The sequence below is a fragment of the Nycticebus coucang genome, chromosome 8, assembly GCF_027406575.1.
Source record: "Nycticebus coucang isolate mNycCou1 chromosome 8, mNycCou1.pri, whole genome shotgun sequence".
Classification (NCBI taxonomy): Eukaryota; Metazoa; Chordata; class Mammalia; order Primates; family Lorisidae; genus Nycticebus; species Nycticebus coucang.
This window is the reverse complement of record NC_069787.1, coordinates 86,775,355-86,792,745: the sequence shown is the minus strand read 5'-3', so window position 1 is coordinate 86,792,745 and position 17,391 is coordinate 86,775,355. Positions and strand designations below refer to the sequence as shown.

At 39.6% G+C, this 17,391-nt stretch overlaps 1 protein-coding gene across 4 annotated transcripts in view; it reads left to right on the top strand.

Annotated features, from left to right (window-relative positions):
• Positions 1-17,391, top strand: part of ULK4 (unc-51 like kinase 4) — a 663,197-nt gene that overhangs the window by 267,934 nt on the left and 377,872 nt on the right. For all 4 annotated transcript variants that reach the window (XM_053600787.1, XM_053600785.1, XM_053600786.1 and 1 more), the window contains one exon: positions 17,117-17,209. In XM_053600787.1, the coding sequence (XP_053456762.1) occupies positions 17,117-17,209 (93 nt within the window). The remainder of the gene's footprint in view (positions 1-17,116; positions 17,210-17,391) is intronic.

The window sequence follows — 17,391 nt, the reverse complement described above, 5'->3', positions numbered from 1 at the left end:
ACTTCAGCTAATTAATTATGAGTACTGTATGGGAAAACAGTGTACTGGGAAAATAGAGGATGGTAAGGGGAATAATTGAGGGGCTGTTTTAGATAGGATATTCAGGAAGGTTTAAGTGATAGAGAAAGCCATGGGGAAAATTTGCTATACTGTTTACTTTTGGTAGACTAGAATGGTTTTGCCAGCATGAATTTTAATTTTATATACTTTTTAGCTTTGAGTGTTTGTATTGAAATGGGATTGTGCTGATATAAATGTGCTTACAACATTTTAATGATAGTATGGCATTCAGCATTTCTCTCTTGGGGAAAATGATTATAGGCTTTCTTTTTTGAAATTCTCTGGTGACCTATAAAATCATCAGAGCCATAATGACTTCATAAAATATTAAGGCTTTCTTTTTAGAATCTGAGGAATATATTCCTTAGAAATTAGAATTGTATTTCCCTTTAGGAATAGAAATTTAAAACTGAATTCTTTTAGTGGCAAAACAGTATAGGGTCATTTAGCTGTGTCAGGAATAAAGTCCAGTAAAAGTCATGAATGTGACTATCTAATTTCTGTGCTTGTGGCTCAGAGGATGTGTGAATGGATCTGTATTGCTTCTCTGTCTCTACAACAAGCTTGTTATGTTAAAATAGGTATCAATCTGAGGATCTTTGACAGGAATCAGAATGGAAAGGAATATTTCATTTTTGGTCTTTCCTTAGGTAATTCTTTTGCAGATAAAATATGACTTGCAAACCATTCTGTGTCTGAAGGAAACAACATTCTACTTTCTTCCTTTTACTTAATCTTTTTATAATGCTTTGAGTCTATACTTAAATTGCTACATGTAGGTACAGTGATTTACTCCCACCCTCTAGGGATATAATCTATAGCAATTTAAGTTGGGATAATTTTGTAGCTAGAAGCAGTAATGGGACACAAAGATAATGTTCTTTGACCCTTCTCACTCAGGATAATTCTACCACTTTAGTTCATTGGATATATTTTGTAAAACATCATTGTAAAAATTTTCTGTTGATCTGATTGAAGAGGCTGGTAGAGAGTAGGGCATAACTATCTGAAATTACATTTAACACTTACTTTGAAATTGTATCTATATTTCTTTTTTTGTTTGTTTTGTTTTTTATTATTGGGGATTCATCGAGGGTACAATAAGCCAGGTTACACTGATTGCAATTGTTAGGTAAAGTCCCTCTTGCAATCGTGTCTTGCCCCCATAAAGTGTGACACACACCAAGGCCCCACTCCCCTCCCTCCTTCCCTCTTTCTGCTCCACCCCCATAACCTTGATTGTCATTAACTGTCCTCATATCAAAATTGTGAGTACATAGGATTCATGCTTCTCCATTCTTGTGATGCTTTACTAAGAATAATGTCTTCCACTTCCATCCAGGTTAATACGAAGGATGTAAAGTATCTATATTTCTTTAAAAAAATTATTTGTATATACATGTGTTGGTCTTCCTACATGACTTTATACACTTACGTATTCATTTATTGTATCCATTTATCTATTGATGTACTTAAATACTTACGTGTCTATACAAACATCACGGAATCACCTACAGCTCAGGTCACTTACAAATCATCTTGGGAAGTCCCCAATATAATTGTTTGTTTGATTTATATATTATCTCATCTCATGAAGTTTTGCAATTGACTTGAGATGTTACCTAGTTCAAATTTTGTTTTTGTTTTTTTTTTAAAATGTTACAAAGCTGGGTAGTGAGCACACGTATTTGTTTTATTTATTTATTTTTTTATTAAATCATAGCTGTGTACATTAGTATGATCATGGGCACCATACACTTGGTTCATAGACCGTTTGACACATTTTCCTCACACTAGTTAACATAGCTTTCCTGGCATTTTCTTAGTTATTTTGCTAAGACCTTTACATTCCACATTTACTAAGATTTACATATACCCTTGTAAGATGCATCACAGGTCTAATCCCATTAATCCCCCTCCCTCCCCTCCCTTTTCCCCTTCTCCATCCCCTCTCTTTCCCCCTTCCCCCTATTCTTAGGTTGTAACTGGGTTATAGCTTTCATGTGAAGGTCCTACATTAGTTTCATAATAAGGGTGAGTACATTGGGTACTTTTTCTTCCATTCTTGAGATACTTTACTAAGAAGAATATGTTCCAGCTCCATCCATGTAAACATGAAAGAGGTAAAGTCTCCATCTTTCTTTAAGGCTGCATAATATTCCATGGTGTACATATAGCACAATTTACTAATCCATTTGTGGATGGATGGGCACTTGGGCTTTTTCCATGACTTAGCAATTATGAATAGGGCTGCAATAAATATTCTGATACAAATATCTTTGTTATGATGTGATTTTTGGTCTTCTGGGTATATGCCCAGTAGAGCGATTACAGGATTGAATGGAAGATCTATTTTTAGATGTCTAAGTGTTCTCCATATCTCTTTCCAAAAGGAATGAATTAATTTGCATTCTCACCAGCAGTGCAAAAGTGTTCCCTTTTCTCCATATCCGCGCCAACATCTCTGGTCTTGGGATTTTGTGATGTAGGCTAATCTCACTGGAGTTAGATGATATCTCAAAGTAGTTTTGATTTGCATTTCTCTGATGATTAAAGATGATGAGCATTTTTTCATATGTCTGAAGGCCACGTGCCTGTCTTCTTCAGAGACGTTTCTCTTCATGTCCCTTGCCCAGCCTGCGATGGGATCCCTTGTTCTTTTCTTGCTAATGCATTTGAGTTCTCTGTGGGTTCTGGTTATTTAACCTTTGTCAGAGACATAACCTGCAAATATCTTCTCCCATTCTGAGGGCTGTTTGCTTGCTTTACTTACTGTGTTCTTGGCTGTGCAGAAGCTTTTTAGTTTGATCAAGTTCCAGTAGTGTATTTTTGAAGCAGCTTCAATTGCCCGGGGGGTCCTTCTCATAGAAAACTCGCCCAACCCAATTTCTTCAAGGGTTTTCCCTGCCCTCTCTTCTAGTATTTTTATAGTTTCATGTCTTAGGTTTAAATGTTTAATCCAGTGAGAGTCTACCTTGGTTAGTGGTGAAAGTTGTGGGTCCAGTTTCAGTCTTCTACAGGTTGCCAGCCAGTTCACCCAGCACCATTTGTTAAATAGGGAATCTTTTCCCCACTGAATGTTTTTAATTGGATTGTCAAAGATTAAATAACGGTAATTAGCTGGATTCATCTCTTGGTTCTCTATTCTGTTCCAGACATCTACTTCTCTGTTTTTGTGCCAGTACCATGCTGTTTTGATCACTATCGATTTGTAATACAGTCTGAGGTCTGGTAGCGTGATTCCTCCTGCTTTGTTTTTATTTTTGAGTAATGTCTTGGCTTTTCGAGGTTTTTTCTGATTCCAGATTCTTTATTTTTTCTGATAAAACGAAGTACTGTTTTTTCAAGATCTTTAAAGTATGACAGTGGAGCTTTAATGGGGATTGCGTTGAAATTATATATTGCTTTGGGTGGTATGGACATTTTAACAATGTCGATTCTTCCCAACCATGAGCATGGTATATTTTTCCATTTGTTAACATTCTCAGCTATCTCTTTTCTTCGAGTTTCATAGTTGTCTTTATAGAGATCTTTCACGTCCTTTGTTAGATAAAGTCCCAAGTATTTCATCTTTGGCACTACTGTGAATGGGATAGAGTCCTTAATTGTTTTTTCAACTTGACTAATGTTGGTATATATAAAGGCTACCGATTTATGAATGTTGATTTTGTAACCTGAGAGGCTGCTGTATTCTTTGATCACTTCTAAGAGTTTTGTAGTAGAGTCCCTAGTGTTTTCCAGATATGCAATCATATCATCTGCGAAGAGCGAAAGTTTGATCTCTTCTGACGCTATGTGGGTACTCTTGATCGTGTTTTCTTTCCTAATTGCGGTGGCTAAAACTTCCATTACAATGTTAAAGAGAAATGGAGACAATGGGCAGTCTTGTCTGGTTTCTGATCTGAGTGGAAACGATTCTAATTTAACTCCATTCAATATGATATTGGCTTTGGGTTTGCTGTAGATGGCCTCTATCAGTTTAAGAAATGTCCCTTCTATATCAATTTTCTTAAGTGTTCTGATCATGAAGGGATGTTGGATGTTATCAAAAGCTTTTTCTGCATCGATTGAGAGAATCATATGGTCTTTGTTTTTTAATTTGTTTATGTGCTGAATTACATTTATAGATTTACGTATTGAACTAACCTTGAGACCCTGGGATAAAACCGACTTGGTCATGATGTATGATTTGTTTGATATGTTGCTGGATTCTGTTTGTTAGGATCTTGTTGAATATTTTTGCATCTATATTCATTAGTGATTTTGGTCTATAATTTTCTTTTCTTGTTGGGTCTTTTCCTGGTTTGGGGATCAGGGTGATGTTTGCTTCATAGAACGTGTTGGGTAGTCTTCCTTCTTTTTCTACCTTTTGGAACAGGTTGAGTAATATAGGTACTATTTCCTCTTTAAAGGTTTGGTAGAATTCTGACGTAAAACCATCTGGTCCCGGGCTTGTCTTTTTGGGGAGATTTTATATGGTTGATGTTATTTCAGAACTTGATATGGGCCTGTTCAACATTTCCACTTGATTCTGGCTAAGTCTTGGAAGGTGATGTGCTTCCAACTAACAGTCAATTTCCTTCAAATTTTCATATTTCTGAGAGTAAAGTTTCTTGTAATATTCATTAAGGATTTTTTGGATTTTTGAGGAGTCTGTTGTTATTTCGTCTTTGTTATTTCTGATTGATGAGATTAGAGATTTTACTCTTTTTCTTATTTAGGTTGGCCAAAGGTTTATTTTGTTGACCTTTTCAAAAAACGAGCTTTTTGATTTATTCATCTGTTGTATAATTCTTTTGTTTTCAATTTCATTTAGTTCTGCTCTGATTTTTGTTATTTCTTTTCTTCTACTGGATTTGGGGTTGGAGTGTTCTTCCATTTCCAGTCTCTTGAGATGTCCCATTAAGTTGCTTACTTCCTCTCTTTCCGTTCTCCTGAGGAAGGCTTGCAGTGCTATAAATTTCCCTCTTAGAACTGCCTTTGCGGTGTTCCAGAGGTTCTGATAGTTTGTGTCTTCATTGTCGTTTTGTTCCAAAAATTTGGCAATTTCCTTCTTGATCTCATCTCTGACCCAGCTATCATTCAGCATAAGGTTATTTAACTTCCATGTTTTTGTATGTGTATGCTGATTCCTGTTGTTACTCATCTTAAGTTTTATTCCCTCATGGTCCTAGAACATGCATGGAATAATTTCTATTCCTTTAAATTTACTGAGGTTAGACTTGTGACCTAAGATGTGATCAATTTTGGAGTAAGATCCGTGGGCTGATGAGAAGTATGTGTATTCAGTTTTGTTAGGATGAATGTTCTGTAGATGTCTGCTAAATCTAAATGCTGGATGGTTAGATTTAAATCTAGAATTTCTTTACTCAGCTTTTTGTTGGAGGATCAATCCATCACTGCCAAAGGAGTGTTAAAATCTCCGACTATTATGGAGTTTAAGGAAATCAAGTTGCTCATGTCTGTTAGAGTTTCTCTTATAAATTGAGGTGCATTCTCGTAGGGTGCATAGATATTAATAATTGAAATCTCATCATATTGGGTCTTACCCTTAAAAAATATGAAGTGACCATTTTTGTTGTTCCTTACTTTTGTTGGTTTAAAGCCTATTGTATCCGCAAATAAACTTGCAACATCTGCTTTTTTCTGGTTACCATTTGCCTGAAGTAAGGATGACCATTCTTTCACCCTGAGTCTGTATTTGTCTTTTAAGTTAAGATTTGACTCTTGTATGCAACAGCTATCTGGCCTGAGTTTTTGTATCCAGTCAGCTAACCTATGTCTCTTTAGAGGGCAGTTTAAGCCATTTACATTAATGGAGAGTATTGATAAGTTTGGTGAAATTTGGAGTATTGAGTTTTTCATAAGTTCAGTGGGCATTTTTAATTCTTTTGCCATTGTGGATGTTGGAGTTTGATCCGAAGTTTCTGAGTGAGTTTACTTTTGTAGTAGAGTTTTGGGTTGGTTATTATGGAGGATAGGTCTGAGAATATCCTGAAGAGCTGGTTTGGTTATGGCAAATTTCTTCAGCATATGAATGTCATTAAAGTATTTAATTTCTTCATCATAAATGAAACTCAGTTTAGCTAGGTACAAGATCTGGGGTTGAAAGTTATTTTGCTTTAGGAGATTAAACGTTGATGACCACCCTCTTCTGGCTTGAAAATTTCAGCAAAGAGATCTGCAGTCATTCTAATGTTCTTCGCTTTGAAGGTAATGGTTTTCTTTCGCCTGGCTGCTTTGAGAATTTTCTCCTTCATATTAACTTTAGTGAAGTTAATTATGATATGCCTGGGGAATGTCTTATTGGGGTAGAGTCGTGCTGGGGTTCTGAAGCTATCTGCTGTCTGAATTTTAGGTTCTCTAGGCATGTCTGGAAAATTCTCTTTCATAATTTCATGCAGAAGGGCCTCTGCGCCCAGTGAGGCCACTTCATCTGTTTCAGGAATTCCTATGAGTCGGATATTTGCCTTCTTTGAGTTATCCCAGAGCTCTCTGAGATAGTGATTCATTTTTGCTCTCCATTTCTCTTCCTCTTTGAGAGTTTGGGAGCGTTCAAAGGCTTTATCTTCAGTGTCAGAAATCCTTTCTTCTGCTTGGTCCATTCTGTTGCTAAGGGATTCTACTGTATGTTTCATATCTTTGAGGGCTGCAAATTCTTGCTTCAGTGTGTCTTAAGTCTTTGGTGGTTTTGTCTTTAAATTCGTTAAATTCTTGAGTCAGCTTTTGAATTTCTCCACGAATTCCTAGTTCCATTTTGTTAATCTTGTTTGCCATCCAATTTCTGAATTCGATTTCTGACATCTCAGCCAGTTGTTTGTGAATGGGATCTTCAATTACATCTGCCATATCTTTCCTTGTGGGGGTTGATCTATTCTGGTTATTCATGTTACCAGAGTTTTTCCACTGATTCTGCCCCATGATTGTTTTACTCCCTTTGATTTCTCCCCTGGTGTTTTGTCGAGGACTCGTACAGTGCTGTGGTCTGAGAAACTGGGGCCCTGTTTGGTGTAGAGGGGCTAAGTGGTTCTGTCTTGTTTTCAGCTGATTTCTATTTGACCCTAGTGAAACAGTTACTCTGGGTTGAAGTCTCAGCTGTGGAGGAATACCAGCAATTAAGTCACCCCAGCCACCGTAGGCAACAAATGGAAAAGGAAAATCAAACCTTCCTACAACCACACACCCAGGGCACCACCTTGATAGTCCCCAGGTGAGTGGCTCAGTTCAAAAGGTCCAAATCAATTGTCTCAGTCAGCAGCTGCCTCGGGTGGGAGAGTTCAAGGGGTCCCTGGGAACTGGATCACAGGGGTCTGATGACTGCTCTAATATGGCTTGCTCCAGTGCTGCGTGGAGTCAGGAAGAGCCACCCAGTAAATAGATCAGTCTGGGAAGATTGATGCCTCTTTCCCCACCTTGCTGCTCTGTCACACCCAGTCGCTGCTAGCCCCGCAGGGCTGTGACGCAGTCAGTTGTCTGCAGTAAGCAGATACTCCAGGGGTTTGCACCTGCCTAAGTCACAGGGTAGTCTTTGTCTGGTCGTCTAGGCCGCTATTCTCTGTCTGTATCCAGCGGGGGTAGTGTGGCCTGTCAACCTTGGGCACTTGATGGAAGCTGGAAGTGTTCACTCAGTTCCAGCCCCACCCTTAGTTTATGTTACTGGGTGAAGGGAACAACCCTGTGGGAGTTTGTTTCTGACCCTGCTAGATTCTTCTGCAGAGGAGAGGCTGATTTGAGTTCCCAGAACCTGTGCCTCAGGCCCTGTCTTTAGTCTTGCGGGTCTGTATTTGCAGCACGATCAGTTGTCGGCTGTAGCCTCTTGGCCTCCTTTGTCTATAGGCTGGTGATCCCCTGAGTGCCAGGTGCATCCTAGGCTCAGTAAAGCGGTCCTCTGGATCAGCCCCATCCTGGGAGTATCCCGGCTCTGCGGGTGTGTTTTCTGGTTCCTGTGTTCCACCCAGGTCAGTGCCGCCTCAGGCACACCCTTTACTCCCGGGGCCTATGTTGTGGTTCCAGGTCTGTTCCATGGTGGTTGCCATCTGAGAGGATGCTTGGCCTCATCTGGTTGCCCAGGAAGACAGGAGGAGAGGCTATGGGATATCTGGGGGTGGGCCTCGTTATTGCTGTAGACGGCTGTTGCTCTGTACCTTGGGGCACCACCGCTCCTGTGTAATTCCCTCTTAGCCGACCATTGTCTTCTCGCTCCTTTGCTATAGAGTCAGGACTGGTCAGCTGCAGTCCAGGTTATGTCTGCGCCTCTTGAGAGTTCACCCAAGAATCTGGACTCCTGTGGGGGCAGGTCTCCAGATCATGGAATGAGAGTGGAGGGGAGTGCTAGGAGCTCAGAGTTGCAGGTCCTAATACCAAGCTCATTGAGACCAAATGAACAAATAAACAGATACAAAGGTTACCAGGCACACGGGCCCATAGATACAGAGACAGATGGAAACACATAGACATACAGGCAACAGCCATGACAACAGCAATATAAGACCTACTGCAATAAAAATAGTGATTATCATACAATAATTGAAAGAAAGGGAAAAAAGAGAGAAAAAAGTGGTGTTAGTAGAAATGTTAGAAGAAATAAGAAATTAAAATTAGAAAACATAGAAATAAAAAATATATCTATATAAAAAGTAATAATAAAAAATTATCGAAATCTCCTCCAAGAAAATGGTGAGGAGAAAACAGACAAAAACAAAACAAACCAAAAAAAAAAAAAAACCAAACAAAAGGCATCAACTACAAAAATATTCTTGTGTGTAGAAATATACCTATATATATCTATATGTCTGCTGTAGGGATTAAGTTTCGTAGGAATATACTCATACTGCAGTATTCTTTCTGGACCCCAGGTGGTGCTGTGAGTGGTTCCGAGGCTTATACCTGATTTACAGTTTATACTCTTATTATGGTAACCACCTTCCATGGCCGATTGCCATTTTGGAATTTCTGTAAAGGTTTGTCGCCTAAGAATTGTGTAACCTCGGCTGTTCTTTTCCAGACAGCACTTGCGACCGACCTTCCCACTCTGTGCCCATGTCCATGCTTCTCAAGTCTTTCCACTCTGTTCCCAGGTTCTCTTGCAAACTGGCGACTGCAATCGGCTGTAGGGGGAGTGATGCTGAGTTCTTGTGGTCGCTTAGCTGGTTTGCGGTTTTAGCTGCTGTAGCTGATTCCCAGGGGTTAAGCCAAGTTCGCGGCTTTAGTAGCCAAAGCCGGGTCTGCGCCTTCAGTAGCTTCGCAGCTTTTGCAGCTAAAGCCGGGTCCGTGGCTTCAATCCGGTTCCTGTGGTTGGAGCGTTCGGGGGACTTATTCTGAGTTTTATGGTTCAGAGTTTCCCTTTTGGATCGGCGCCTGCCAGTTCGTCGCACAGCTTGAACTGCAAGCCCCCTCCAACACCTGGGGGAAAGGTGCCCAGGGTGGTTCAAAATTTCTGTTTCCCGGGCGGGATGCCTTCACTTCAATTGTCCAACAGATTGCCCAGCTCCCCGTGGTTTTGAGTGGCTCTCCTTTCGGATGCCTCCCTCAGTTCAGGAATAAATATTTGTCAATTGGGTTTTGTCAGCATTTATAAGCTGCTGACCTCTGTACAGGAGGGGCCTGCTGGCCAGCACAGCCGAGCAGGGAAGGATCTCTAGAACAGTCTGTGGTTGTAAATTACCCCTCATACATAGCAATCCACCAGTTCGCTGGTCGTCTCCAGCTGTCTGTCCACTCCAATAATCCACACACAGGGAAGGTCCAGACTGCCTTTCCTCTCACCTGATGGCTTGGGAGAGGTGGGTTACATGTCCGTGCTGTCCGCCATCATGCTCCGCCTCCTCCCCTAGTTCAAATTTTGGAAGAGACTGTGCAGAAAATGTCAAAAAGAGTAAGCCATCTACCTTTGTCTCATAGCAATCTAGGGGACAGTCGTTAGCCTGTGCAAAAGGTAGATTTTACCTCAGTGCTTTTGCAGTTGGTAGCCTACTCTTTTTCTAAACCTCTTTTCTAAACATCTCTTTCCTCTGAGCTCCTCAAGCCAGATCTATTTTGATCCTCTCCTAGTTTTGCATTTTGATGCATCACTTTTCTCAGATCCCTGCTTTGCTCAGAAATCTGTAGAGCATAACATTTATAGTATTCACCAACTATTTAAGACTCTTACTGTTTCTCCTCTTGCCTACTATTTTAAGTTAGTATTTTCCTGCTCTACTCTATGGTTTCTCCATTCCTGGGGAAATTTACTTCGAATTTTCTGAAATTTCCTGTGTGGAGCCTTCCTACTGTCCTTCCTACTCCCAGTGATCATTCTGTTAATATCTGTATGTACTCTGTATCTATACTTACATAACACTATTTAGTTGGCTGTCTTATAATCTACTTTTTAGCTATGCCTACACTTAGATTACTAAAAAATCACTTAATTCTCAGTTACCAAACATGTAGGATTATTACAGTATTTTACATTATATAGAATGCTGCAAAGACCCTTTTTTATGTCTGTGCCATTGAATGCATCCTTATTTCCTTTTGTTGAATCTCTAGGGTAGAGTTGCTGTGTCAAAATTTAGTAGCATAAAAAAAACTATTTGATATGTTTTGCCAAACTTTTTCAAAGGTAACGGACAGTTTATACTACCACAGTCTCTGTATAAAATTGCTTGTTTTTCTCTACCTTGTGAACTCTATATTGCTTTCTTGCAGATATTAATGAATTAAACCATTTCCCCACATGCTTCTCTGGCTATTTAAATTCTTCTTAGGTGAATTTTGCCTGGTTTTCTAGTGGTGTGTTTATTGTTATTTACAATGGCTGATTATATAGTAAGAAGATTAGCTCTTTGTTTTACCAACATTTTGCAAATAATTTTTCCCCATTTGGTTTGTGGTGGTGGTTTTGCTATTGAGAAATACTTAATTTCATAGAACTTTATTAATAATCTATTTCATATTTATTTTACACGTGTAATGCTAAAGAGGACTTTTTAACCATAGACTATGTGAGTACTCATTTTTAGCATTTTAATGAAGTAAACATTTCACTTAAAATTTTAATTTATTAGAGATACACATTCATAAAGGACGATTTGAGCACTTGGTCTATCTCCCTTTCTAGGATTATTCTTTCCTATCCAGTGCTAAGTGTCACTTTTCTTTCCTTTTGATTTATGATTTATAGTCATGCATCACTTAAGATGGGATAAATTCCAAGAAATGTGTCATTGAGTGGTTTTTCCTTTGTGCAGACATGCACAATGCAATATGGCCTGTTGCTCCTGGGCTATAAACCTATACATAGCATGTGACGGTACTGAATCCTGTAGGCAGTTGTAACACAATGGTAAGTGTTTGTATATCTAAAATAGAGAAGGTACAGTAAAAAAAAAAAAAAAAAAACTTACAGGCATGTCCAAACTTTTCTGCCACACATTGGAAGAAGTAGTGTTGTCTTGGGTCATGCATGAAATACACGAATGCTAATGAAAGCCAATGAACAAAAAAAAAGGTCCATGGTCATTTTCACAATATCCGATACCACAGATAAGCAAAACAGTTCTCAAATAATCAGCATGTGGCCCATGGACCCCAGGTTGGACTCCCCTGGATGCAGTCTCTTGTTGACCCAAATACCACACAGCATGTGACTATGTATGCGTATTCTTTATCCCACCCTACACTTGGTAATTATTGTGGCTTTATAATGTAATTTAGCTTTATATTTAGCAGGATCTTCTTTGTTGTATTTCATCTTAAAATTCATTGGATGTATATTCTGGAATAATCCCTGCCCCCTGAATTCTCTTGAGTGTAGTCCATCGAGATGCAAATTTGAATTTGTGGGTTAATCCCTGCAGAGCGGACCTCTTCAAACTGCCTCCTACCTCCCCTCCACACAATTGGAGAGGACTTTCTCTATTTGGCTAATTCTTTGGTCCCATTTCTTAGAGTATTTCTCACAATAATCCAGAGTTACTTAAATGACCTGTTTCAATTTTTCTCCTAGACCACTTAATTGGACACAGTTTATACCAGTCACTTGGACAAGATAGGGTTTATTCATTTTAGGATTAGGAGTGAAGAACGAAGAGGCAGAGATTATCTTGTCGTCATCTGCTTGTCATGGGTCCTAAATATGGGCTTTTTAGGGGGTTTCTCTTATTTGGGATAGTAGTTAATTCAGTAGGAATGGCCTTTCCTGCCTAAATTCCGCTCCTTTGGTCCCTAGCAAAGACACCTTGGCTGGAGAAGATTAGAGGCAGAAGGAGAACTCCGTGGACGAGGCACTGTGAACAGTGATCTCAATCTGCAGCCGGGCCCAGGCACCTGGCGTTTTCCTCTCTGGCCCTGTCCATCAAATGGCTGGCTTCCACTGGCCACTCTTTCCCAAGGCTATTTCAGGCTCAGGGTTTATCAATGTTTTGTTTCCTGCTAAATTTCATTCAGAGGAATGCATCCAGTTACTACCAGTTTAGTTTAGTACTACCAGTACAGCATACTTTTGACTAGATCTTGCTGACCATTACAAATCTATCTTTGATTAAACTAAAATGTTTATATATATATATTCTAAACATATCCATTATGAATATTACCCTTCTTTTTTTTCCCAATAGAAGGAAAATAGAACAAAATTTTTGGGAAAATTCCCGCTGTACAGGCTAGTACAAGCTTCTTGCTTTCCTCTTGTTTCAAGGTTAGATAACCTCACGTGACCTTAAGACACTTTTATGTCAGTAATATTTCAGCTGTATTTTCTTCTGATATGTCGATTCCACATGGTTCATGTTGTCTATTTTAAGATATGTTTTCCATCCCTATTGAGAATTTTTTTTTTTTTATTATTTTTTTATTTTTTATTTTTGTAGAGACAGAGTCTCACTGTACCGCCCTCGGGTAGAGTGCCGTGGCGTCACATGGCTCACAGCAACCTCTAACTCTTGGGCTTACGCGATTCTCTTGCCTCAGCCTCCCGAGCAGCTGGGACCACAGGCGCCCGCCACAACACCCGGCCATTTTTTGGTTGCAGTTTGGCCGGGGCCGGGTTCGAACCCACCACCCTCGGCATATGGGGCCGGCGCCCCACTCACCGAGCCACAGGCGCCGCCCCCTATTGAGAATTTTTAAAAATTCATTTCTAAGTAGTGGTTATTCATATTTTCTCTTATGATTTCTACACAAGCATGTGAGTAAGGCGGTCACTTGAGAAGGTTTTTAAAAATTCAAAGGCTAATTAATCCATTCGTGGGTCAATGGGCACTTGGGCTTCTTCCATGATTTAGCAATTATGAATTGGGCTGCAATAAACATTCTGGTACAAATATCTTTGTTATAATGTGATTTTTGGTTTTCTGGGTATATTCCTAGTAGAGGAATTGTAGGATAAATTGTGATATATGTACATCATGGAATATTATGGAGCCTTAAAAAAAGATGGAGTTTTTACCTCTTTCATGTTTACATGGACGGAGCTGGAACATATTCTTAGCAAAGTATCTCAAGAATGGAAGAAAAAGTATCCAATGTACTCAGCCCTACTATGAAACCAAACCCTACTATAGCTTTCATATGAAAGCTATTACCCAATTATAGCCCAAGAATATGGGGATAGGGAGGGGAGGGGAGGGGAGAGGAGGGGTGGAGGGAGGGTAATTGGTGGGACCACACCTACAATGCATCTTACAAAAGCACATGTGAAATTTACTGAATGTAGAATATAAATGTCTCAACACAATAAGAAAATACCATGAAGGCTATGTGAACCAGTTAGATGAAAATATTTCAAATTGTATTAAAACCAGCACATTGTACCCCACGATTGCATTAATGTACACAGCTATGATTTAATAAAAAATAAAAATAAAATTAAAAAAAAATTCAAAGGCTTGTGGCCCCTTCCCTTAGCATTTGCCTGGGAGTGGGGACACAGGGAGCCACTTACCCGGGGTACCCCAATGTCAAGTGCTCCAGGCCTTTGTGACTACCTCACAGTAAAACCCTGGATGCCAAAGCTCAGGTGAACTGTTCTGGTTGACAATACTTCACATGCGTTTTCACACATTGCTGCTAGAAGGACCAAGCACGGTTTGTACAGCTCACTGGGAGAGGACAGTGAAAGCTTGTGCCTGGTCTCTTGTGGACTCTGCAGTGTGTACCCCTGATCTTTGCTGATTTTTAATATGTATCAATTCATTGTAATAAGCCATAGTTGTGAGTGTTATAGCTTTTCTGAGTTCTGTGAGTCCTTCCAGCGAATCATTGAACTTGAGAATATTGTTGAATGTCCTGGACTCAGGATGATAAGAGCTTTTTATTTCATAAAATATATAGTCAGGAAAGGAACTAATGATATCTTTCTCTAGTTACTAAGTTGTTTCTTTTTAAATAAAATTTGAATTGTATATTGAATTTTATCAAATACATTTTTATTCTAAAGATTTTTATTTTTGTTTTATTCATATAATAAAATATTAACTGACTTGCTGATATTGTTTTTCATTCTCGAAGTTACCTGTACTTGGTTATGTTGTATTTTTTAATGTGTTATTTCCTTATGATATGTGGGCAGATCTTTCAATTGCTATAATTTGAAACTTTTAGCAAACTTTCTACCTCCTGGCTTCTTAAAGAGAATACTGTAACCCGCCTTACCCTTTTCTTGACTCACTATCCTCATTTCAGACATTGTGTCGTGTGAGGAGCTCTCATCCCCCACTGGGGTGTGAGCAACTTCTTACTCTGTATTAAATGCTCCCCGGGCTGCTTCCTGGAGTTTTTAGGATTGCTTTATTTTGTTTGCCCTATACTTTCAAGTCCCACTTCTCGTAAGTCTTCCCGTAATAATCCCTCTCCTCCCTTTACTTGGCCCCTTTTTTATGGCTGTGGGCTTAGAGGCCGTATAATTAAGCTTGTTATATAATGATTTCCAAAATGAGAGAAAATAAGCTGTAAGAGCCTGGGGCCCTGTTCTCTAGATGAAAAGCATCTGTTTCATGTCACAAGTTTTTAAATATCCATTTTGGATTTTTAGAGATATTTTTCTCTCTTCTTAGTTGTTGGCTGTTGAAGAGAATTAAGCCATAAAGTTGATTAGATGGTTCATTCATTCACTTGATATTTATTGAGCAACCATACAGGGCTGTATACTGGATAGCTTAGAAAGTAACATAGAAGAGCAGACTGAACTTTGTTTGGAAATGTTTGATAAAGACATTTTGAGTTTTTTTTCCTTTGTTAATAGTATTAATCTGTAGTTTTAAAATGTTAATTAAGAATGCAATGCAACCTGAACCGCCAGCCCCGTCACATGAAAGCTATAACCCAGTTACAACCTAAGAATAGGGAGAAAGGAGAAAGGGAGGGGAGGGAGGGGGAAGGAAGGGGATTAATGGGATTACACCTGCGGTGCATCTTACAAGGGTATATGTGAATCCTAGTAAATGTGGAATGTAAAGGTCTTAGCAAAATAACTAAGAAAATGCTACAAAAGCTATGTTAACTAATGTGATGAAAATGTGTCAAACAATCTATGAACCAAGTGTATGGTGCCCCACGATCATACTAATGTACACAGCTATGGTTTAATAAAAAAAAAAAAAGAATGCAATGCAGAAAAGAGTTAGCATAGCAGGCCTGAAACTTCTATTCTTAAAATTTACTATTTGCACTGATTGTGGTGGCATGCTTCTGTAGTCCCATCTACTTGGGAGGCTGAGGTAGGAGGATTACTTCAGGCCAGGAGTTTGAGACCAGCCTGGGCAACATAGTGAGACACTATCTCTAAAACAAAATAAAATGAAATTAGCTGGGTCTGGTGGCACGAGGACGACAAAAATAAAAATGTCCTGTTTGCAAGGCAGGCCCCTGGTTAGGCATTTTGAACTTGCTCTCAGAATGCTTCCAGGTAACACTCACCTGCTAAGGGTAGTTAGTTCACTGTGACTCCACTATTTATACAGACAGTGTGAGTTATGCTGAACCCTTGCTTTCCTTTTGGGAATCTGGAATTTTGGTGCGTGTGAGGCAGAGATCGCCTACGTGAGCAGTAGTAATGAAAACCCTGGTCACTGAGTCTCTGGAGGCTTCACACATATGTGCTGTGCTGCCTTTCCACTGCTGGAGAAAGAGTGTGCCCTGTGCAGCCCCTTGTGGGGGACAGCGCATAAGGAAACCTGTGCCTGGCATCCTCCAGGCCTGCGTCAGTGTCATTTTCCCAGATGATTCAGCTGTGTGTGCTTACTGGGCTCCTGTGCTGCTGCTTAGCCATGCTGAGCCCCAGGAGCTCTCTGGGTGAGCCATGCTCAGTCTCCAGTGAAGCTCTTGAATGTGAGGTTGGTCTTGAGCCCCTCAACAAAAATGCCTAATATGCATTTATCTCTCATGTGCCCAGCTCAATACTAATCATTTATGTGGATTTTCTCGTTGACTTTTTTCAACAACAATATTCCATGAGGTATGTCAGTATCGTCATCACTGTTTGGCAAGTGAAACGGTTAGAAGCTTCATGAGGTTAAATAAAGGTTTGTGCAAGTCCTATTAACTCATAAGTTTATTTCGGTATCTGCATATGTTTTCTAATGTTTCCACCTTATAATGTCTTTTTTTTTTTTTTGTAGTTTTTTGACCGGGGCTGGGTTTGAACCTGCCACCTCTGGCATATGAGGCTGGAGCCTACTCCTCTGAGCCACAGGCACCGCCATAATGTTTTATTCAGGGTTATGTTTAAGTGAGGAAAACTACTGAGTGGTGTTTGTTTTAAGAGACATAGTCTCACTCTGTTAGCAAGGCTGGAGTGTAGTAGTGTGATTGTAGCTCATAGTACCCTGAAACTCCTTGGCTCAAGTGATCCTCCTGCCTCAGTTCCTAAGTAGTGGGGACTAGCATATGCCAGTACACTTGGCTATTATTCTATTTTTTGTAGAAATGGGGTCTCACTATGTTACTCAGGCTGGCCTTGAACTCCTGACCTCAAACAGTCCTCTTGCCTCATCCTCCCAAAGTGCTGGGAATACAGGTGTGAGCCATGATACCCAGCCACGAGTGTTTCTAAAATGTCTCTATCATTTCATTTCAGGTATGAGCATATTCTCATGGAGCCTGACCCAGTACCTGCATATGCTCTGAAACTCCTAGTTGCAATGACTGAGCATAACCCAACTTTTACCAGGTACTATAAGTTCAAATTTATTTTTCTTGTTCTCATCTATGAAATGAATTTTATCTATTATGAAAATATTAAAGGTGAGGAAATCCTGAAAGGCCAATGTTTGCTCTGTCAAAATGGTAGTAATTTGTCATGTTTCACAGGTGGTAATATCTGTCATTTATCCTGTTTTGGCTCTTGTTCTT